The 21,187-nt window shown below is 48.0% G+C and overlaps 2 protein-coding genes across 2 annotated transcripts; one reads left to right on the top strand and one right to left on the bottom strand.

Annotated features, from left to right (window-relative positions):
- Nucleotides 1–3,281: 3,281 nt before the first annotated feature.
- On the bottom strand, nucleotides 3,282–7,770 carry LAMTOR2 (late endosomal/lysosomal adaptor, MAPK and MTOR activator 2). The gene is made up of 4 exons (XM_079957875.1): nucleotides 7,611–7,770; nucleotides 6,439–6,601; nucleotides 4,722–4,811; nucleotides 3,282–3,546 (listed from the first exon to the last, which is right to left on the bottom strand). The coding sequence occupies exons 1-4, from the start codon at nucleotides 7,676–7,678 to the stop codon at nucleotides 3,490–3,492; spliced, it is 378 nt and encodes a 125-aa protein (XP_079814001.1). The 5' UTR covers nucleotides 7,679–7,770; the 3' UTR covers nucleotides 3,282–3,489.
- Nucleotides 7,771–7,907: 137 nt separating this feature from the next.
- UBQLN4 (ubiquilin 4) lies at nucleotides 7,908–21,187 on the top strand. Its single transcript, XM_079957874.1, has 11 exons — nucleotides 7,908–8,548; nucleotides 10,099–10,250; nucleotides 11,058–11,299; nucleotides 12,251–12,513; nucleotides 12,680–12,838; nucleotides 13,663–13,885; nucleotides 15,110–15,249; nucleotides 15,988–16,071; nucleotides 18,099–18,214; nucleotides 19,002–19,179; nucleotides 19,889–21,187. The coding sequence occupies exons 1-11, from the start codon at nucleotides 8,366–8,368 to the stop codon at nucleotides 20,039–20,041; spliced, it is 1,893 nt and encodes a 630-aa protein (XP_079814000.1). The 5' UTR covers nucleotides 7,908–8,365; the 3' UTR covers nucleotides 20,042–21,187.

Below are 21,187 nucleotides of genomic sequence, written 5' to 3'. Positions count from 1 at the left end.
ATCTACGATTTCAAAAAGTTTCCAGATAACGTTATTTGCAACTGAAAAATAAACCACATCCAAACCAGAAAAAACAGAACGGTCACAGGAGGAGCAATTGGCTTTCTTGGTGATGGTGAATGTTAAAAGGTCCTGGCAGCAACTTTTCCAGAACCATAATTCAGAGAAAGGTGACCATTCCGGACTGAACCACATGCAAACAAGAGTCAGATCATGGAGCCCAAGCCTGGTCTACAGCGATGAACAGGAACTTCATTAGCTATGAACTCCAAAGTGTGGGATTCTCTCCAAACCTGTGTCAAACTCTTGCAGCATTTTGCAGCGATAACCCTGCTTTTTGCAGTGCCCCTCCCCCAATCTGAGTAATTGACACATCAAACTCAACACTGAACACTGCAAAACTTTGACACAGGTTTGGAGGAGACCCCAAATTTCAGGGTTTGCAGTTAGTGAAGCTAAAGGCAGGAGCTCTCTAGGCAGGTGTTACTCCATCTTACCTGGAGAGTGACCCCACACTGCTTTCTAATGCCCCAGCAGAAACCGGTTTTTTCACAGCCTCAGCTGACCTTGGAGCAGCATGAAAAAGGTGGGGGGCAGAGGGACGCCTTTGCAAAAGTCCACTTTGCCAAATACTTTTGGGGAAAGCATGAGGGCCAAACCAGGTTCAAACCATGCTTCAGATGTGGCCCCTCTGAACTGTGGATTCAAGAGCCTAAGGATGTCAGTGACATTTAAGAACACAAGAAGAACCTGCTAGATCTGGCCAATGGCACATCAAGTCTAGCGTCCTGTTCTCACAGGGACCAACCAGATGCCCATGGGAAACTGGCAAGTAGGACCTGTTCACAAGAGCATTCTTCTTATTGTATTTTAGTGTTTTGTTGGAAGCCGCCCAGAGTGGCTGGGGAAACCCAGCCAGAAGGGCAGGGTATAAATAAGAAATTCTTCTTCTTCTTCTTCTTCTTCTTCTTCTTCTTCTTCTTCTTCTTCATCTTCATCTACATCTTCGGCGTCTTCTTCTTCTTCCGTGTTTTCCAGCAACTGGGATTCAGAAGCATTAATTGCCTCTGACTGTGGAGACAGAGCATAGCCATCATGGCTAGTAGCCTTTGATAGCCTTCTCCTCCATGAATATGCCCAATCCTCTTTTAAAGCCATCCAGGTTGGTGACCATCACTGTCTCCTGTGGCAGAGAGTTCCATAGTTCAACTATGCACTGTATGAAGAAGTGCCTTCTTTTTTTTCTGTCCTGAAAGTTTTATAAAATTATTTTATGTCACCTCTTATTTAAACTAAAAACTCCCAACCAGTGTCAACTTTCCTCATAAGGGAGTCCCATATGTTTCTATTGTTTTAATAGATATATATTTTACTCCCCTAGTCCAGAATCAGGATTTTGAGTGACAAGTTACCAGAAAGGCCAAAAAATGTGACAAAGCAGCATTTTGAAATCACTGAAGGTTCCAGCTTTGCACATCAAAAATGCATTGCTTTGGTTATTTGTATCACATCAAGCTTAGATCCCCTTTGGCTGGGTCCCTGAACTCTCATCTAGCCACGTAATAGCCACCTCCAGATCTGCTTTAGGTTCAGGCGACAAGCAGCAGCACGAATGGGGGGAAAGCAGATTATTCCGCATTGTGAAATGAAACAGTGTCGTAAAGCTTAAGTTGATAACCACACGGATGGGAAGGAGACACCAGCTCAGGAATCAATTGTTTCAGAAATTCTCCTGGCATTTGGGAAGGTAGACACCCAAATCCCTCTTTCCATGCGGTTAAAAAGATTCATTCTGGACAGGATGAGAAGATGCAAAATGAAACAACTAGATTAGCACAAAACCACACACGCAGGCTGCTGCAATCTGTGGGGGAAACACCCAGCAAGGCTAAAAATTGCTCTTGTTCAAATGTTAACTAAGCTTTGGGGCAAGAAACTTGCAGCATACAGCTGCCAGGAACAAGGGCACCTCTTCCCCTTTTGATGGAAGACTGACCAGACCAGTTCATCTCTGATAGTTCCATCTGCAGAAGGAATTCCATAATGCAGTCTTCACCAACCTGGCCACTTGGGTCAGCCCCACAGATTCAAGGGGGCTCCTTCCCAAGTATGCACCATTGCAATCCTGATGTACAAGATGACAAAATGGAAGAGGCTGCAGAAGCAAGCACGCCAGCCAGCTGTGTTAGGCTGAAAGCATCTTTGGCACACTAAGCATCCGAAAGACAAATCGGCTTCTCCTGGTGCACATGTAAGAGACAGAGTTGACAAAGGACAGGCTCATTTGGGACCCTGCCCAGGCAGGCAGGCAGGATGCAGGTTCCCAGGAGATCTGCACAGACAAGTATCACTTTAGTGTACAATTATGACCAAAACGTTGATGTGAAAGGGTGGACAAGAGGAGACAGAAAATATAGTTTTGGGGAGTGTGTGAGGTTACTTTTACACACACACACACACACACACACACACACACACACACACAGCGCTGTATCCAACTAATATGTCCCATCAGTGCAAGAATTTATGCTTGTGCAATGGACCTGCTTCCCTGGTGTGCCCCTGCATCCACTCTGGAGGGTTGGGGGAAACCCCAGGACAGACTTAGGGGTGTATAAGGTGGGATGGAAAGAGTGAGGAATTTATTTTTTGCAAAGTCATTAGTGCTGCTTTGGTTACAACCCCTACTGAATGATTTCCCCCATCTGTAAACTTAGCCCTAAGCAAGAAATGAGTCCACCTTTCTGTTTTAAGAGGGGAACTGACACTTCTAGGAAGAGTTCAATGAAGGCACGCACCCCACCCAGCCACCAAGTCTTTCAACACCACCTGTCTCCTCTCAAGAGCATTAGCACAGCAAAGGCAGGCTTAGGAAGGTGTCACTGGCCTTGAAACTAACCCAGCACCAGCTGCGGAAAGGGATTACTGGAACTGGCCAATTAAAAGCAAAATATGAAAGGAATGGAAATGTCTTTTGCTCCTCTGCTGCCACCAGGTGGTTCCCCTTCAGTACTGAATCCCCTTGCATAACAGCAGGAAAATGCTTCCAGAAAGCCTGGGTCCAGATCAGTTCTTCTCCAAACTTTTCAGGTTCAGAGTCTGGAACACTTGAGCAGCTGTGTGGGTTAGTTTGTAAGCGAGCCCCACTGCGTTCTACGGGATTTATTTCCAGGTCAAATATGTACAGGATGGTAGGTGGATGTTTCTGCCAATGCAGAGGAGCAACTTCCCCCTCTTGAAAATTCCAACTTTCCTCAAAAGAGAGACTGGACTCAAATGGCTAAGAATACACTTTTTTATTTCCCCCTCCCACTGTCATTTTCCTTTTCCTGAAACACACTCAAGTGTCTGCACCCAGCGCTCATCAAGGCTGCAGAGAAGTAAGAGTCCACAGGGTCACCTTGGTGCCAGAGCTTGTTCTGAAACTCGCTCCCGACAGGAAACGGGTGCAGCAGGTCGGCCTCGCCTTTGGCCTCCTCCATCACCTGCTCAGGAGGCAGCCACCTGGGTGAGCGGGTCTTCGAGGTACTGGACCAGAGCTTGAGCCTGGGAAAACACAAGGACAGGCGGGTTAGGAACTTGGGAAGCTGCCTTATATACAGAGTCAGCCCAATGGTGCACTGAGCTCAGTATTACCTACACTGATTGACAGAGGCTCGGCAGGGTTCTCTCCCAGCACTATCGGCAGATGCCGGGGATCACTGAGCTACAGCCCTCCCCATAGGGTTGAAAGAATTGGTTGGCTGTGTGCCCACCTCCTCTGCAGAATTCAGGTAAAGCAAACTTGGGCACTGGCTCAGGCATCGCCCTCAACAAGAGTACAGTGGTACCTCGAGTTACAAACACCTCAGGTTACAAACTCTGCTAACCTGGAAGAGTTACCTCGAGTTGAGAACTTTGCCCCAGGATAAGAACGGAAATCGTGTGCCAGCAGCGCAGCAGCAGCAAGAGGCCCCATTAGCAAAAGCACGCCTCTAGTTAAGAACAGTTTCAGGTTAAGAAAGGACCTCCGGAACGAATTAAGTTTGTAACTAGAGGTACCACTGTAGTTGTTGAAAAGCAGAAGCTTCCTAGCTCCTTGCGGCCATGTGCTGGCTGGGGAGGAGGCAGAAAGCACCCACAAGCCCAAATCTCACTGCTTCACATACTCGTTACACCGGTTTGGGGTACATAAAAACGGGGCCGTTGTCTCTCATGACATGAAATGTGGAGCTTTTCAACAGGATGAGCTGAGGTGACTCCGTTGTTAATCGTAGCTCAAGTCGGTAGAGCATGAGACTCAATCTCAGGGCTGTGGGTTCAAGCCCCACATTGGGCAAAAGATTCCTGCTTTACAGGGGGCTGGACTAGGTGGCCCTTGTGGTCCCTTCCCACTCTACAATTCTATAGTATAGTATAGTATCAGAATGATGTACAGACATGTGTGAACCGTACCTAAGTGTATAGAAATCAAATGTAAAACAGTCAAATGGTGTGTGTGTATGAATTAGACCCCAGAGACCTTAATGCCTGCAATAAAATGCTATGAGTGGGATGGGGGAAGAGAAGAGTCCCCAATAAGCTGCCTTGAGGAAGCACCAAAGGTTCTTGGCTGGATGTGTTGCTGCACCTCTTACAGGGAGACACTCTCTGGAAGTAGTTATTTTACTTGTGTCAACTTCCAAGATGGGCTGTCCCACAAGAATAAAAGTAATAAAACCAGGAGCAGGTTGACCCCTTACCTTGGCTTTCAGCATGCCAAATCCCACCGTCTCTTTCGCGTACATGCACAGGAGCAGATTGGCAACGCGGGTGATGGCAACACGGCCCTCCTTGGGTGGTTTTATGCATTGTGCAGGGCAGGGTAGAGAGGATAGAGAATATGAGTGCACAATATTCACAGACTGCAGGGCATTCAGGTTTCTTACCCTACAGAGGTGTTGCCCTATTCAAATTCAGACAAGCTTTCTGCCGCTTTTAATACGGGGACAGCACACCTTTTCCGGGCCAAGGGCCACGTTCATCCTCTGGGGGCCATGTGGCAAACTGGTCATGGCCAATGTGCAGAAAAATGGGAGTGGCAATAACCATTCCTCTCAAGAAGGTCTTCCAGAAGGCTTGCCCACCAGCTCTTCTACCCTATTGAAATAGTAATAATAGTTCATCCTCTAAAATAATAATAATTTTTAAAAGGCGGACTTGGGGTCACAAAGCCATTTGGGAGTGCTAGATATAGCCTATGGGCAAGCCCCCCCCCCTAAGAGCTCTGAAGCAAGTGTCCCACAACAAAGGGAGATTCTCGACCCCCTACCTTCCTCTACCAGTGAGGTTGTAGCGGTTAAGAGTAGTGGAGTGGGGCTCTTGCCTCCACTCAGCCATGAAGCTCTTGGGGGACCTTGGACCAGTCACTGCCTCTCAGCCTAATCTACCTCCCTGGTCTGTTGTGAGGATAAAATGGGGAGAGGGAGAAGTATGTATGCCGCCTTGAGCTCCTTGCAGGAAAGCTGGGATATCAGTGTAATAAATGAATTCCTTAAAGCAGAAGCCCCGTCCCAGAAGTGTGTGTGTCCCCATCATAGGCCTCCTCTGGTGCCTGCTGGAGCAGCTCCAGGCTGCATGATGCCTACAGGCCTTGCTTCACCACCACGAGATGAATACATCCAACCTATTGTGGCTGTTGGCTAATGCACAGCCCAACTACGTGTCACATTCACCAGGTAGCAATTTTGGCAGCTGAGGACCTCAAGTGGCCCCTCAACAGACATGCAGACCCAACTCCCTGTATTGCAGGAGGTTGGACTCCAGGACCATTGGGTCTCTTCCAACTCTACAATTCTATGAATTAAGTCACCATGCAAAACAGTGGCTGGCAGGTTTGCCTCCTGGTTGCCATGACATCCAGAAGGGCAAACCCCACAGGGGCTGATCAGCAACACCTGCAAATCCCTGGGCAAAACTCTGTGCAGAGGGCTTTACATGCGCCATTAAATCAGCAGATTGCCAGGGCTTCAGTGCACAGCATGGGCCGACTTTCCCACCTCCACCCTCTTCTCTGCAGGTTGGTGGAAAAGCTGCTGGAAACCTCTCCAGGCAAGTGCTCCCTTGTAGTGGAGCCACTCTTAAGCCAGCAAATGTGGTTATGAATCCACGTTCAGACTCCAGCTGTATCTTCTAACCTCTTGCCGATCTCCAGCCCAACGCTAACAGAGGTCGGGCTGTATATAGGGTATCCCACAATCACCATGTTCCATCCTTCCAATATCGCTCCTCAAAGATTTCCTGAAGTGCCATTTCATCGTGCATGGAAAAACGTGCTGCCACAAAGGTGTGCCTCCAGCCACACCTGGGGATTTGAGGTTTCATCCTATCCCTGAAATGGATGTTCCCAGTGACCGAGGCATCCCAGTGAACCAGCAGCAGCAGAGGTCGCCAGGATATGCAACACCTCACGATACGTACCATACAGTCCATTAGGATGAACTTCAAGTTATCCTCGTTGAACGCTTGGTGCCCATTCTTGTCATAAGCCACCCAGATATTGCTGGCGATGGCAGCTGTGACTCTGGCATCTGTGTCTCCGTAACCAGAATATGCAAGGAGAGAGCCCTCATTGTTCAGAAGGCTAGAGAGGAACAGCAAAGAGGATTAAATAGTCCTAGAGAATTGTGTCTATGTCTAAAAGTGATTTTGAAATAGATTATCAGATACTTTATTTTATTTGTAACCTGATAGGCGCTCATAGGAGGGTAATGTCCATGCAGCAAATTAAAACAGCACGTGCAATCGACATTTTCCACAGTCGTGTTTACAGACCTGCATCTAACTATTTGTAACGTACTGCTTTAATTCAGCCTCTGCAGCCTGAAGTGTAGCAGTCCAGTACACACACATAAACACACTGCAAGTATGATTTGCTAACAAAAGGAACTGAAATGCTATATAAAATTATATATGCATAGCTACACACACAGAAAGAGACAGAAAACACACTCTCTTGACCAGTTCAAGCCTGAAGTGACTCTTCATATTATAGAGTAGTTAAATCACGATTTACAATATTTATGGTACTGAAGAAAAGACTACAAGGCTGAAATGAATACAGCAGCTGGAATTGTACTGGTGTTTGCATGGATCAGTCTCAATCTTTGTTTGGCATAAACGATACCCTCAAACGGCATGTTAAAAGCTTCATGCGTTTTAGAGTACAGTATTCTGCTTTTGCTAGCCTTTTCAAATGCTTCATTATGTGTAGAAATATAAAGCTCCCCTCCTAGATTCCCTCAAATGGTCGTTTGGGTTACATACGCTTCAGGTTACAGACTCTGCTAACCCAGAAATAGTGCTTCAGGTTAAGAACTTTGCTTCAGGATGAGAACAGAAATTATGCAGCAGCGGCGTGGCAAAAGCAGCAGGAGGCCCCATTAGCTAAAGTGGTGCTTCAGGTTACGAACAGTTTCAGGTTAAGAACAGACTTCCGGAATGAATTAAATACTTAACCCGAGGTACCACTGTATTATTATTAAAGCTAGCCAAATACACCTTGAGGCAGTGAGTTCCACAAGTTGCAGTGCAACCCTCTGCATTGGGACTCGCGAGTAAGCCCCACCAGCTCTGCTTGCCCAAGTACTCACAGGGTGCTCTGGACTCCTCCCGTGTTCGCCTGGCTCAGCACCTGCGTGAGGGCCTTGGGGCGCAGCATCACAACCTTCCAGCCAGACGCTCCCCTCGCAAAGCAGGGCGAAACCTCGCATCAGCTGACCCAACAAGGAAATAACTCTGGGGCATGTTGGGAATTGTAGTCTTTCTCCATCTCAACATCACTTCCGGTTTACCCCCTTCCCCGTTGGAGAGGCTTCACCAACTTGTCGCTAGGAGGTACGTTGCGGAGGGCCGCTCTATCCACCCCACCCTCTCTCGTCTCCTCCTGCTGACTTCGCTCTAGGCGGATAATAACAGCCAAGGCCAGAGATCCCTTTAAAAACCCAAAAGTGGCCGTCTGTGTGTGACTCTTAACTTTTCCTATCTCTGTTAGCCCACGAACGTGAAGAGCGGTTTCCCGATCGCACACTTCCGGTGACACTTAGGGAGGGCTGTTTCCACCACGAAGATGGCAAATGCGGCGCCGCGTCCGATCGTCCACGAAATCTGTGAGAGAACCGCAGAATGGCGGCGGCGGCCCTTCCCACGGAGGCGCCGAGTTCCTACCCGTATTTTGTACGGCTCTTCAATCCTATTCCTGAGTCGAGGTTGGGGGGGGGGGAATTTGCTTCGCCGGAAGTGCTCTTCAAGTAATCGGAAATGATGGTTTCCGCGTCTCTATGGTAGCAGCAGGCAGCGGCGCCTCTCTGGCCCTACCTCCTCGGTAGCAGGTGGGCGGTCGGCCAAGATGGCGGAGCTGAGCGGCGGCGGGCCCGGCTCGGCCGGTGGCGGCGGAGGCGGCGGCGACAGCGGAGAAGGCGGGGGCGGCGGCTCCGAGTCGGGCCCGGGGGGGCTCCTCATCCGCGTGACGGTGAAGACCCCGAAAGACAAGGAGGAGATCCTCACCGGCGAGCGCGTCTCCGTCAAGGAGGTCAGCCGGGGGCGGGGAAGCTCTCGCCGGGACCCCTCAGCCTCTGCGGGCGGAGGTCAGGGGATCTGCGGGAGGCGGCGGGGAGTGCCGTTGTCTGCCTCCCCCTTCTTCGCCTTTTCGTTACCTTCCGGCGGCGGCGAGGAACAAAGGGGCGAGGCGGGCTCTGAGGCGCTGGAAGGATTGGGGGGAGGGGACCCCCCACCTCTCAGCCCGCGCGGCACGGAGTCACGTGGTGGAGCGTCCACCCACCCCTCCCGGAGCTGAAGTGAGGGGTGGTCGGTGCCTGGAGACTGGGCTGTTGGGGGGGGCAGTCCGCGGTCGCCCCCCGCAACAGAAAAGGCGCCGATGGGTGGGATTTGGGGAGGGAGCCGCTTGGGGCTGCCTGTATACAAGGATACTTCGGGCGCGGAACAGCATCCTCAGCTGCACCTTCTCCAGGGTAGGAGGGTCGCAGGGAGGCGGCAAGACACCCCCCGCCCGAGCTTCCCCGCAAAAGGGCTTAGCGCGAGGAGTGGGTTCGGGAGGCCAAAGACTCCCGTTTCCTCCCCGCTTCCTCCGCCAAGACATGCCGGGCTCAGGACAAGGCGGTCAAATGGGTTCCTGAAGAGAAGCAGGTGGAAGAGGAGCAGAGATAAAACATAAGCACCCAGGTTTTGGGGGGTGGTGAATGGGGTCGATCAGAGTGAAAGGAAATGAGGGTGGGTTGGGCAAGGCAAAGAGTTTGGGCAAGGAAGCAAGCGGGCTTTTCTTTCCTGCAACATAGAGGGAGAAATAGTGATGAAGCAGATCAGGCTTGAGGATTTGTCTGAGAGGGGAGAGAATGGGGAAAGGAAGAATGGGTAAAGCCTGGAGAAGAGAATGTGAACAATCTGGAGTGGTTGAGGCGGGATAATGAGGGGAGAAAGAGAAGAAATGAAGATGAGAGTGCCACCTTGTGGGGAAGATAGACAACAGCTGAGTGGATCCAGGAGTTTGTTGCAGATCTCTCTGGGGTGTATGATGCATTGAAAGGGTGGGAAATTTCGAATGGGTTGAAGCCTTCTCTGGGGCTTGGAGGGGAGGTGGCAGAGAGTAATAAAAACATTCTGGTGCCCCCCAAATGTTTTGGACTGCAGACATCTGCAGGATGCCTGGTTGGACAAGGCTGATTTATGTAATAACTTCTCTGAATGTTTGAAGCTCTTCACATAATCCTGATGGGAAGGGCAGTATTAGTTTCCCTATATTGCAGGGTGGGAGGGGGGCTAAGAGACCGAGTAACTAGAGGAGCTTATGTGTTCATAGCAGGGGTGAGACTTGACTTGTGGCGCTCCTGCATCACATGAATCTGCCTGGATGTAGGTGGAGGTCAGGTTAGGATGAAAAGGGAAAGGGCGGAGAAAGCAGACAGAGTGCTGTGTGGATGAAGAAACAGTGTTTGGTAAGGTGAAGCCAGGAGGCAGGAAGACTAAATGGACCTGCGGGGGATGAGGGTTGCCACCGCTTTGCCTTCTTGATCACTCCAAGAATGTCTGTGGAAAGCCTAACCTTCTAAAATGTCTTTTTTCCAGTTTAAAGAAGAGATTTCCCGTCGGTTTAAAGCCAAACAGGATCAGCTGGTTCTGATCTTTGCCGGGAAAATTCTGAAAGACGGGGATACCTTGAATCAGCACGGGATCAAAGATGGACTGACGGTGCATCTGGTGATCAAAACTCCACAGAAGTAAGAGCTTCCCTCTGAAAAGCAGGCCCATTCAGTCAGCTTTAGTTTATATTGCAGATATGTCACTTAGTAAGTGACGGCTTCCCCACACCCCTCAAAAGCCTGGCTCAAAACCTCCTGAATAAGAATTACTTTAAATAGCTCCTCTTTGCCTCTTTGTTTATATACAAACTGAAACATGCAAAACACAGATAAAAACACCATATTGAATTCATAGTAAAAGAGAACAACGCAGTGTGGCTTTAGTAGGTGACAAGCAGATTTAAATAGCAAACATAAATATCCAGGGGAAAACATGGAATGCTATGGTGGTGTCAGCCAGAAGTAGTTTCAAAAGTAAATTACATGTTCTATTCAGGGCCTATGTATCCTGCTGACTCCCCTGTGAAGCTGTCCACTGAATAAGATCTTCATTCCTCTGGGTGTCCCTGCATTTGGTGGTTAGCTGGGTGGCTACTGGAGCGTGTGTGTGTGTGTGTGTGTAGCAGTAGTAGTTCATAGTAGTTAAGAGCCCTTTTATTGGCCTTTGTTGTTTTATCTGTGGCTTCTTCTGTTTTTACCTTACTGGTGGCTTTTTTTAAGGATGAGAAATAAGAGTAGCCACCCCCACCCACCTAACTGTGTGTGGCTTGGGCTTCCCCATTGCAAAATTCAAGGTTCTAAGAGTTGCTGAGCACACACACTAAATTATTCTAATGTATTAATATATTCTAATGTAGGGAGATAGTAGCTTCCTTTTAAATTCAAGGAGAGCTATATGTTCACATAACAGTTGTGTTGTCACCTGTCACTTTCCTTTATTTGCAGGACTCAAGAACCTTCAGTGGCGCCTGCTGCTTCCCCTCCTCCTGTTGCTGCTGCTACTGCTACTTCTGTTGCTGCTGCTACTCCCTCGGCAGCCCCTGCTTCCCCTGCAGCCCCACCTCAGCCTTCAACATCCAGCAACACGCTCTCTGATGTAGGGAGCAACAGTCGGAGGAGCAGCGGATTGGGAGCCACGCCAGGCCCGGCAGCAGATGGGACCCCTGGCGGAGCTACCTCCATCTTGTGTGAGCGTTGCTGAGTTTCTTCTGCTCGGGTTAGCCTTTGGCTTTCCTGTCTTCTTGGGCACCAGTGGGACATTTTGGGGTCTTTGCTCCCACCCCAGCAGGCGTGAGAGCAGAGTTCCAGGGTCTGAGGATCTCAAGGCAGGCAGTTCTGCTTTATTGATTTGTTAACAAAACAAACAAAAGTGCGAATATGTCAGAAAGAAAAAAAATGGGGTGGCTTGTGTGCACCAGATGGATTAGTGGGTTTATAAATGGACTCTTGAGTTTTAAAAGGTTAAGAGAAATACTGAAGGGAAAACCTTCCTAATCACATGATTTATGTGAAAATTGGCCACTTGCAGGAGCCCCAGCTTTGTCTATTCACACTTGTATCCAGGGGTCAGCAAACTTTTTCAGTAGGGGGCTGGTCCACTGTCCCTCAGTCTTTGTGGGGGGCCGGACTATATTTTCCAGGGGGAAATGAACGAATTCCCATGCCCCACAAATAACCCAGAGATGCATTTTAAACAAAAGGACACATTCTACTCATGTAAAAACACACTGATTCCTGGACCGTCCGCGGGCCAGATTTAGAAGGCGATTCGGCTGGATCTGGCCCCTGGGCCTTAGTTTGCCTACCCATGCTCTTATCCTTGTGGGTCTTTTGAGCCTGCCCCTAAGGGTTGTTGAGCTGCTGGGTCTGAGAGCAAGAGCTGGGGTTGTTATATCCCATACTGCCTTTTCAGTAAGCTCTGTGCATGAGCGTAGCCAGAATTTTTGTTGGCTTTTATTGGGGGGGAGGGAGAACCTCAGATTTTGATTGATTTGGGGGGCAGCTGTCCCCCTTGGCTACACCAATGGCTCTGTGTTGGTAGTAGAAGGAGCAAGAGGGAGATGGGCCTTAGGTTTTAGCCATTCAGCCCCAGGCATACCTTTCTCATTCGTGGTTCCTTTCTTTCTGTCTTCTCTCAGCTGGCTTTGGCGGCATTGCTGGACTCGGTCACCTGGGGATGGGCTCTGCAAACTTCATGGAGCTTCAGCAGCAGATGCAGCGGCAGCTGATGTCCAACCCAGAGATGCTCTCCCAGATCATGGAGAACCCCCTGGTCCAGAACATGATGTCCAACCCAGACTTCATGCGGCAGATGATCATGGCCAACCCCCAGATGCAACAGCTGATGGAGCGCAACCCAGAGATTAGCCACATGCTGAACAACCCTGAGCTTATGCGCCAGGTGGGCTGTTGTTTCCCTGCTTGTGGCTTGAGGCAGTCTTTGAACTTTGTTTTAGGCAACACACCAAACCAGGGTTTGCACTAACTATAGTTCAGAGCCCAAACCATTATTGTCTGCTTTCGTCATATTTCTGCTCATGGTTTTCTGTTTGCCCTTCTCTTCTCAGACCATGGAGTTGGCACGCAACCCTGCCATGATGCAAGAGATGATGCGCAACCAGGACCGAGCCCTGAGCAATTTGGAGAGCATCCCTGGAGGGTACAATGCCCTGCGGCGGATGTACACAGATATTCAGGAGCCCATGTTCAGCGCTGCCAGGGAACAGGTAGGCTAGGTCTGACTGTCTCTAAGCAGAACAAAACACTCGATTTAATTAAGATTTCACAAGATTCACCAAGTTTATTGCAAATTCCTCAGACAAGTTGATAAATGTCTGTGACTGGTTACCTCCCTAGCCTTCATGAGCACAGCAGTACTTTGATGTTCTGTGGTTTTGATATGGATCCTGCCAAATTGATTAAAAGTTTTATTATGTAATTCACTCTGGGATTTTTGTACAAAGATCAGTGTAGGAGGTGAATGGCAAAAACTGTTCGTACTTTTCAAAGATTAGTATGCAAATCAAGTCCTCAAAATTAAGTTAGTCATGTCCATAAACTTCAATGAGTCTGCTTTGAGTAGGACTAGGATAAGATACAGCCCTGTGGTTACAAGTGTGCAAGCACCCAAGTGTTAGCGATGGTTGGTTTTCATTTTCTCTCTTTGTTTCTGTGGTGACAGGGCAAAAGCTATAGTTTGTCAGTTCCAAAGATCACATCAAGCTGTTGCTGGTCTGCAAACCAGAGTTTGTTTAAACCATGTTGTTTGACGGGTTTAACCATGGTCTGTCAGTTCAGACATCACACCAAATCATAGGTATGCTCCTTAAGTGTGGTTTGTGTGCTGTTTGAATAGAGTCAGAGACTCAGGGGTGCTTACAGTAAATAACGTAGCAGATGGTAAACATGTATTTGGTGAAACCTGCAATTTAAATCAAAGCTGTTTTGTAATCCCAGCACACCTTCATTTCATTTTCTTGCTAATCCTGTGAAGCAGAATTCATCTGAGAGTTTGCAGAGTCACTCATTGAGCCAAATCTTCTCTGTCTAGTTTGGCAATAATCCCTTCTCTGCCTTGGCCGGGAGTTCCGACACCTCGAACTCGCAGCCCCTGCGGACGGAAAACCGAGAACCGCTGCCCAACCCTTGGAGCCCCACGCCTGCCTCTCAAGGCCAGGTGCCAAGTGGCGAAGGGAGCACCGGCTCGGTGACAAGCCAAAGTACACCCACTGTCTCCAACCCTTTGGGGATCAACGCAACCAACCTAGGATCTGGTACGTACGTAGCTAGTATGGAGTCCGAGGGGCGGTAGGTGATCCTGGCAGCTGTGCGTTTGCACTCAGAGCTGGCCTTTCTAGATTACAGAACTGCTCTTCATTTCGAAGTGTGGTAGTTCTGTGGTTGCTTAACCTGAAGATTTTTGACTGTTCCGGAGAGATGAGAATCGGTTGACATTTCCACTCTACCACAGTGACAGTTTAAGAACCGGGATTATTGCTCAATTGAATGGGAAAACCCTCTTACTTTAGTGTGAGGCTCTCATGGGTGATAAGGAAAAAACATTGTCACCCCCAATCTCAAAATCTGGTTGCTGAGCCAGTGAGAGCCAAGTTGGCATAGTGGTTGGAGTGTTGGACTAGGACCTGAGAGATCAGGGTTCAAAATCCCCACTTGGCTATGGGGGTCAGTGCTGCTCAACCATACCTACCTCACAAGGCTGTTGTGGGGATGAAATGAGGAGAACCATGTACGCCACATTGAGCACCTTGGAGACAAAGGTGGGATAAAGAAACAGTAAGTAAATAAGTCTCGTTACTGTTTTCTACCAGCTAATGCAATGGCATACTGGTATTAAGTAACTGACATAGGTTAAGTCAATTCTGTTTAACTGTTTAACATACTTAACCGGTTATTGATGTATTCGGAGCTTGTGGTGGTCCTTTTTTCTGGAAGGATCCAATAGGTGGCTCAACAGGGAGGGGAAAATCAGGTTTTGTTAATCACGTTCTGTGTATTTCATGCATGTGCATTAAGTGAAAAAATGTACATTGATTTGCCCCATCATTCCCACAAAACAACTGTTTATCTCTGTCATGGCACTTTTTGAATTAGGAAAGGCTTTTGGGGGGTTTTAGTGGTTTGTATCTGTTGGGAAAAGAGCAGGGATCTCATTACGTATATTGTTCATTGCTACAGTAAAAAAAAAGATACCTTTTTGAAATTAAAGTTTTTAAAAAGACATCCATGTGACTGCTGTAAAAAACCAAAAGCCAACAGAATTCTGCCAAAGGGTTAAAATCAGAAAGGGGGTTGGCTAGGCTTCCAGTGACCTTTTAATTCAATGAACTTAACCCAATTTTGGGACTTTGTTTTGAGATCCCTGGTTTTGTTTCTGGACTGTGATCAGGAAGCAGCTTCAGGCATCTTGCCTCATCTAGGTTGGCAGAGCTACATGTTTGTTGGCTGTTAAATTTTCAACTCTCTCCCCTTTGTTACAGGAATGTTCAGCAGCCCTGAGATGCAAGGTCTTCTGCAGCAGATCTCAGAGAATCCCCAGCTCATGCAGAACGTGATCTCTGCCCCTTACATGCGTACAATGTTGCAGACGCTAGGCCAGTACCCTGACATTGCAGCACAAGTGAGTACAGCCCAGTCTGCATTCATGGGGCCCAATACGTGAAGGAGGGGGGGGTCTGTTAGCCAGGAAGCCTCCTTTTGGTGTGATGTTTAGCAGTGCAGCGCTCTTACCTTAGCAAAAGCGATTTCAGATCTGTAACTGACAAATCTGCAGCAGAATCTCATGACTCCTGCACTCTCACGTTTGCTTTTTACAAGTCAAGTTGCAGTGTGTGCTGTTTGCAGAATGGGCCCCTTCATGTGAATTGATTACTAGATGTGGAATTAAAAACTACCAGAAGGAGAGCCCTGCAGCTGGATCAGTCCAGTGGCCCGCATCCTGGCCCTCAAAGTGGCCAACTAGATGCCTGTGGGAAAGCAGCAAGCGGGACCTGAGTACAGGAGCCCTCTCCCCTCCTTCGGTTTCCAGCAACTGGTATCCAGAAGTATTGCTGCCTCCACCTGTGGATCAGTAGCCTCCTATGAATTTGTCTGATCCTCCTTTCAAGCCATGTAAATTGGTGGCAGTCGCTGCCTCTTGGGGGAAAGAGTTCCATACATTAACTACGTGCTGCATGAAGAAAGACTTTCTGTCATCTTTCCCGAATCTTCCAAAAAGGGAGCAGGAATAGACTAAAAAGATCCTATATTTGTGTGCTTTTGGTGGCATCAGAATATGCTGCTGTTGCCTAGCTGCATGGGACATGTGCTAGGAATAACAACTTCCACCTTCCTGAGCTGCCTTTGCTCTTCTTTGCAGATGATGGTGAATGTTCCCCTCTTCGCCGGCAACCCCCCACTTCAGGAGCACCTGCGACTCCAGCTACCTGCCTTTCTACAGCAGGTGCGGCATAAACAGTGTTGTCCTTGATTTCGGGATTAATAGTTTACTCAGGGCTGGACTTCAAAGAAGCTTTGTGTAGAGGCTGAGAAACAAAAATCCATAATGGACTGGCCAGGCCCTTTTAGTGATTATGTCACAATAATAATTTTCAGGTCTGCAGTCTCCCTGCTGTGGAGAGTCCTTGTTCAACGTATTTATTTGTGGCAGCCCTATGAAGCCGCAGAGATCTGTCAGTATTGTCTACTCTGCCTGGGACTGGTTCACCATTGTTTTGGGCTGAGAAAGGTCTTTCTCATTACCTGCTGATGGATCATAATATTTTTTTTTTCTTCTAGGCACGCCTTTGGCCAATTGGATGTTGGGGTTTGGATGGAATGCTAAACTCAGTATTACGTTCATCCGCATTGGGCTGGTGTGGTCCCCACTCCGACTCTTGACACAGCCACGCGTGTTAGATATTGGAAGCTTTTGCTTCAGTTTTCAACATGCCATACTTAAGGCTAACCACAGTTCAGTTGGGCTCAAGTATAAAAAGAAACTGTGGTTAGTTGAAAAGCAAAGCAAAACTTGTTTGAAGGCAGCCTTTCCATTCCTGACTTTTTGTCTGGTTCCTTTGCTATTATTTAGTTTACATTCTCTGTTAGAGTTTATTGCTGCTGTCATTTTATTTGTAGATTTATTGATTTGTGGTTGTTGTTGTTTTTAAAAAATTGATCCTATCGTGAGCCACCTTGGGTGCCTCATATTGATAATGATAATAATCTGTTGTTAATTTGAGATACCAGAGATTGAATCTGGGACCTTTTGTATTCAAATCGTGTGCTCTACCGCTGTGTTTGGGTCTGCAATAACTGCAGTTGACAGACACAGAGAGCGGCATGCCTTGGTGGCAGTTGAACTGATACTAAAATCCAGTGTATCCAGTGACTGGACAAAAATGAAAAAGGAGGTTGCCCAGTGCCAGTGAAAACCCCCCAAAGGTTGAATATCACCAGATGGCAAAAATGCAATTGAGTATTTGAATAAAATGCAGGATGGAAACCATCGTATTTTAATAAAATAGTCATATTTTAGGTATAGGATTGTTTAGAATAGCTATGAGACAGAATCACTTAAGCTCTCATCTGAAAGCTCAGTTAACATTGAAAAACTTCTTGTTTTGAATTTTACCAAGAGCTACGTTATAAGTGAACAATGGTAATCTATAGGATTAGAGGTTGACAGCTGACCTTTTTCAGGCTGAGGGCTGCATTTGACCCATGGTGGAGGGGGCATAAAAACCTTTTGGCATAATCAAATCACAGCAGTAGCCATTAGTAAAACTGTTAAAGTTATAATAACAAGACATATTGTGTGGAGACGTGTGAAAGAAGGCCAGATTTGGGCTGTGGGTTAAGCACCCCTGCTAGAGAAACACAGTGCTGGCCGTTCAGTGACAATCTAGCAGCTTCACAGTACTGGCAGTAGTATCAAACCCTTCCGGTAGCCAATACAGTACCGTCAAATTTTACACAGGGGTAAAATGCATCTACTCAAACCCTTGCAACGTCCCCCACAGAAGCATCCCTTGCCTTCAGGAGTCAGTGAGCTGAGTAGGCCTTGAGCTGTAAGCAAAAGCATAGAACGTTTGAGCTCTCTGCTTTGCTTACTGAGCAAGGCCTGCTCAGCACGCCGGCTCTGGGATGCAAGATAGCACAGGCCTATCAGAGATCTCATGCGATCATTTCCAGGCTTCCTGAGCTGGTGTGCCAAGAGGACCTTCTTGCCTGGTGTACAAGGCAGAGAGCTTTTTCACACTGGAAAAAACTGGTGTGCATTTCATTTGTGCAGTTTCAACCAGCTGGCCTTCAACCGTGCAAGGTTGGAATTGCACTAGTTAAATGCGTTAAAGATGTGATTGAATTGTATCCCAAATCTTAAGCTTTCTTTATGACTAAAGGACCAGAGTAGAAGACATTGAAGAGAAGCAATCCACAGTTCCCTTGAAACCGGTGGCTCACTTGTGATTTTTGTCGCCCCCACCCCAGATGCAGAACCCTGATTCTCTCTCGATCCTGACCAACCCTCGTGCCATGCAGGCCCTGCTGCAGATCCAGCAGGGGCTCCAAACGCTGCAAACGGAGGCCCCGGGACTGGTTTCCAGGTAACGTAGGAGCTGACTCAGGCCTTGGGGGCACTGCTGCAGGGTTCAGCCTCTGAAGAAGGGCAGCAAAGCAGCAGGAGGTTCTTGCTCCTCCCGCTTTCAACTACTAAGATCAACATAGAAGTCCTTTCTGTGGGCGTCCTGGAAACAACACGATGCATAATGTTTGTGTTAACAATATATGTGGCAAGCCTGTTCCTGGAAATTCTGTGTGTGATGTAATACGGCGGGGTAAAGACAATACTGTTTCTGGCTTTTTGTTACGTTACTTATTAAGACTTTCTATACTGCCTTTCATGTTAACATCACAAGGCTGTGTAGAAAAGGGGAAATTGCATTTAAGCTTAGCTTATGGAATGCAAAAGTAACCAGGGTTAAGTCAAAACAGGCATTGTAATAACTCAATTGGTATCAGTGTCCAGCAAAGGCCTGAGAGAATCAATCAATACTTTTTTTAAGCAGAGACTGAAATGCAACCAGTGTTGCAAACTGGAAACAACAATTCCTGCCTTTGTAGATTTCTTTTTTGAGTAGACTCCAGAAATTAATAGGCCCAAATTAGTCACACCAGTTAACATTAATGGGTCAACTCTTTAACACTGGCTACAACCAAGAATCTGTGGCAGACTTAACCATATCTCCCCTGTTCCAGTAGCTGCAACACTCTGTGATTTTTATTGTGGCCAACCTCTGCAGAAGGCTTGCTTCAGGTCCCTAAAGTCGGCCGCCTTCCCTCAGGGATTTGCTGCCTTGCGCTAAGTAGCTTTCGCCCTGTCTCATCTTGCAGCCTTGGGACTTTTGGAGCCCCTCGCGTCCCTCCACCCTCTGCCGGAGGAAGCACAATCCCCGAGACCCCCATCTCCTCCGCTTCAACACCTGCTAGTGCCTCTCCAGCTGGGGACAGCAACCCCCACCAGCAGCTCATGCAGCACATGATCCAGCTACTGGCCGGTGCAAATTCTCAAGTAGGTAGTGGCGCATTTCTGTCCTGAGTCTTTGTCCTTTCTTCCATTGACCCCTTTTGGTTGGGTGTAGTTCAGTCTCAGGCAGACATATGAATCTGATGTTTCATCGCACAGCCCAGCACTTTCTACTCCTGTCTGGCACAGCCTTTCTCAACTCTGCTACTGGGTGTATAAAAAACAAAGTGCCATCTCAAGGGCCGTGGTCCCAAGCTGTATAGGGACTTGCATGTTAGTACCAGCACCTTGAACTTAGCCTGGTAGCAAATGGGCAGCCAGGGCAAAGCCCACAAGTGAGGTGTTATTTGCTGGTGTTAGTTGGTCCCCACATGCAACCAAGTTGCTGAGTTTACAACAGCTGCAGCCTCTGGATAAACCCCAAGGGAAGCCCTTCCATAGAGCATGTTGCAGTAATCCAACCATGAGGTTACCAATGCATGGACCACTGGTCAAGCTATCGCAATCCAGGAATGACCATACTGTCTTAGTCACAGAAGAGAGTATCTCACAGACTACAGTGATCTGGGTGTGAAAGGGCTGCTGGAAGCCATGGGTGCATGAGGACAGGGGTTGCAGTTGAGGGGTTTGGGTAGGCCGCTTGGTCTGTGCCAGATTACCTGCCTTGAGCCATGCTTGCTGTACAGTTCACCTCTTCTCTCTCTCTCTCTCTCTCTCTCTCTCTCTCTCTCTCTTCCCCCCCCCCCCATGGCAGGCGCAGAGTCCAGAGGTCCGGTTCCAGCAGCAGCTTGAGCAGCTCAATGCAATGGGCTTCATCAACCGTGAGGCAAACCTTCAGGCGCTCATTGCCACTGGGGGAGACATCAATGCCGCCATCGAGAGACTCTTGGGCTCCCAGCCTTCCTAACATCGTAGGCCCCTCCAATCTGCGACATGATATCAAAACACAGACCTCTCGAGGATTGTCATTGTCAGGCCCTCCGACAGCTGTCCATGAATTTAAAAACTGGAACAATAACTCCCCCCTTCAGTTCAGTGCATCCCGTTCTATGTTTTCCTCTGAAATGCTTCAAAAACTGGCTTGTGCATAGATGATTCCAGTTCTTCAAAAACGGCCATTTTGAGACATGTTTCTCCCCTGCTTCCCTCTCCACCCACACCCTGTTCCCCCCAAAATGAGGCTCCTACTCTAACTGGTCAAAGTGTAACTTCTAGATAACCCAAATAATTGTGTTGGATTAGCTCGCTTTTAAAATCATATAAAAGCTGTATTTCTTTTCTTCCCCGCCCACCTGCCTTCTGACCAAAAGTGAAATATGAAGGGAATATCTGCTCCCACCAACTCAAAAGACTTTTTCTCATCAATAGTGATGAGAAAGGCACATGATTTGGAAATGCCAGTAGGCAGGAAAAAAGGAGTGGTCCTTTTGCACAGTGACTCCAGCGCCTCAAACCTGGATGGACTTGAGCATCATGCTGCCTTCCTGCTTTTATCTTTAGTGGTTATGGGATGTCAAGATGTGGAGCTGGAGTGGGCGGCTGAGATTACCTGAGAGCATTTGCCATTGGAAAGAGGTGCTGAGCTGTCCTCATAAGGTGTGGTGGCTCTTGGGTTAGAATAATGTTTTGTTATCAGCCTCCCTTCTTTGGAATGTGAGCTGCCTCCTTGATGCATCCAAAAACATGACTTGCTATTTTTCTCCACCCTCCTCTCCCCGGCCACAGCTCCCAGTACTTGCCATTGGTCCTCCAGTCAAAGGTGCTTTGATGCAGCAGACTTTGGTGGAGTGGTCTCTGTGTTGCATGCTTTTCGAAAGAACAAGGGCAAAGAAGGGAGCTTGGGGAATCCTTCACATCTGTGGGATGCTATTGATAGTTCTCCCCCCCCCCCCTTTTTATTCCCTTTCTCCCCCCCCCCCCCCCCCCGGTTTTAGTTCAGAGTGTTTAAAAATCTGATTGCTAAAGAGGCTCTTGAGGGCAGTGTAATCTGCAACAGAAATTAAAAGTTTTTATCCAGGAATAAAATGCACAAAGCATCTGTCTTTTCTCCCCA

The sequence above is a fragment of the Podarcis cretensis genome, assembly GCF_951804945.1.
Source record: "Podarcis cretensis genome assembly, chromosome: 16".
Lineage (NCBI taxonomy): Eukaryota > Metazoa > Chordata > Lepidosauria > Squamata > Lacertidae > Podarcis > Podarcis cretensis.
The sequence above is the reverse complement of the archived record's forward strand: the minus strand, read 5'-3'. Positions and strand labels throughout refer to the sequence as shown.

What these genes read in the sequence shown, in the direction of transcription:
- UBQLN4 (XM_079957874.1), top strand. Translation starts at nt 8,366, where the DNA reads ATGGCGGAGCTGAGCGGCGGCGGGCCCGGCTCGGCCGGTGGCGGCGGA. An exon ending in GTGATCAAAACTCCACAGAA is followed by an intron (nt 10,251 to 11,057) that starts GTAAGAGCTTCC and finishes CTTTATTTGCAG; the next exon opens with GACTCAAGAACCTTCAGTGG. An exon ending in CGCAACCAACCTAGGATCTG is followed by an intron (nt 13,886 to 15,109) that starts GTACGTACGTAG and finishes CCTTTGTTACAG; the next exon opens with GAATGTTCAGCAGCCCTGAG.
- LAMTOR2 (XM_079957875.1), bottom strand. Translation starts at nt 7,678, where the DNA reads ATGCTGCGCCCCAAGGCCCTCACGCAGGTGCTGAGCCAGGCGAACACG. An exon ending in TCATCCTAATGGACTGTATG is followed by an intron (nt 4,812 to 6,438) that starts GTACGTATCGTG and finishes AAACCACCCAAG; the next exon opens with GAGGGCCGTGTTGCCATCAC. An exon ending in TTGGCATGCTGAAAGCCAAG is followed by an intron (nt 3,547 to 4,721) that starts GTAAGGGGTCAA and finishes GTGTTTTCCCAG; the next exon opens with GCTCAAGCTCTGGTCCAGTA.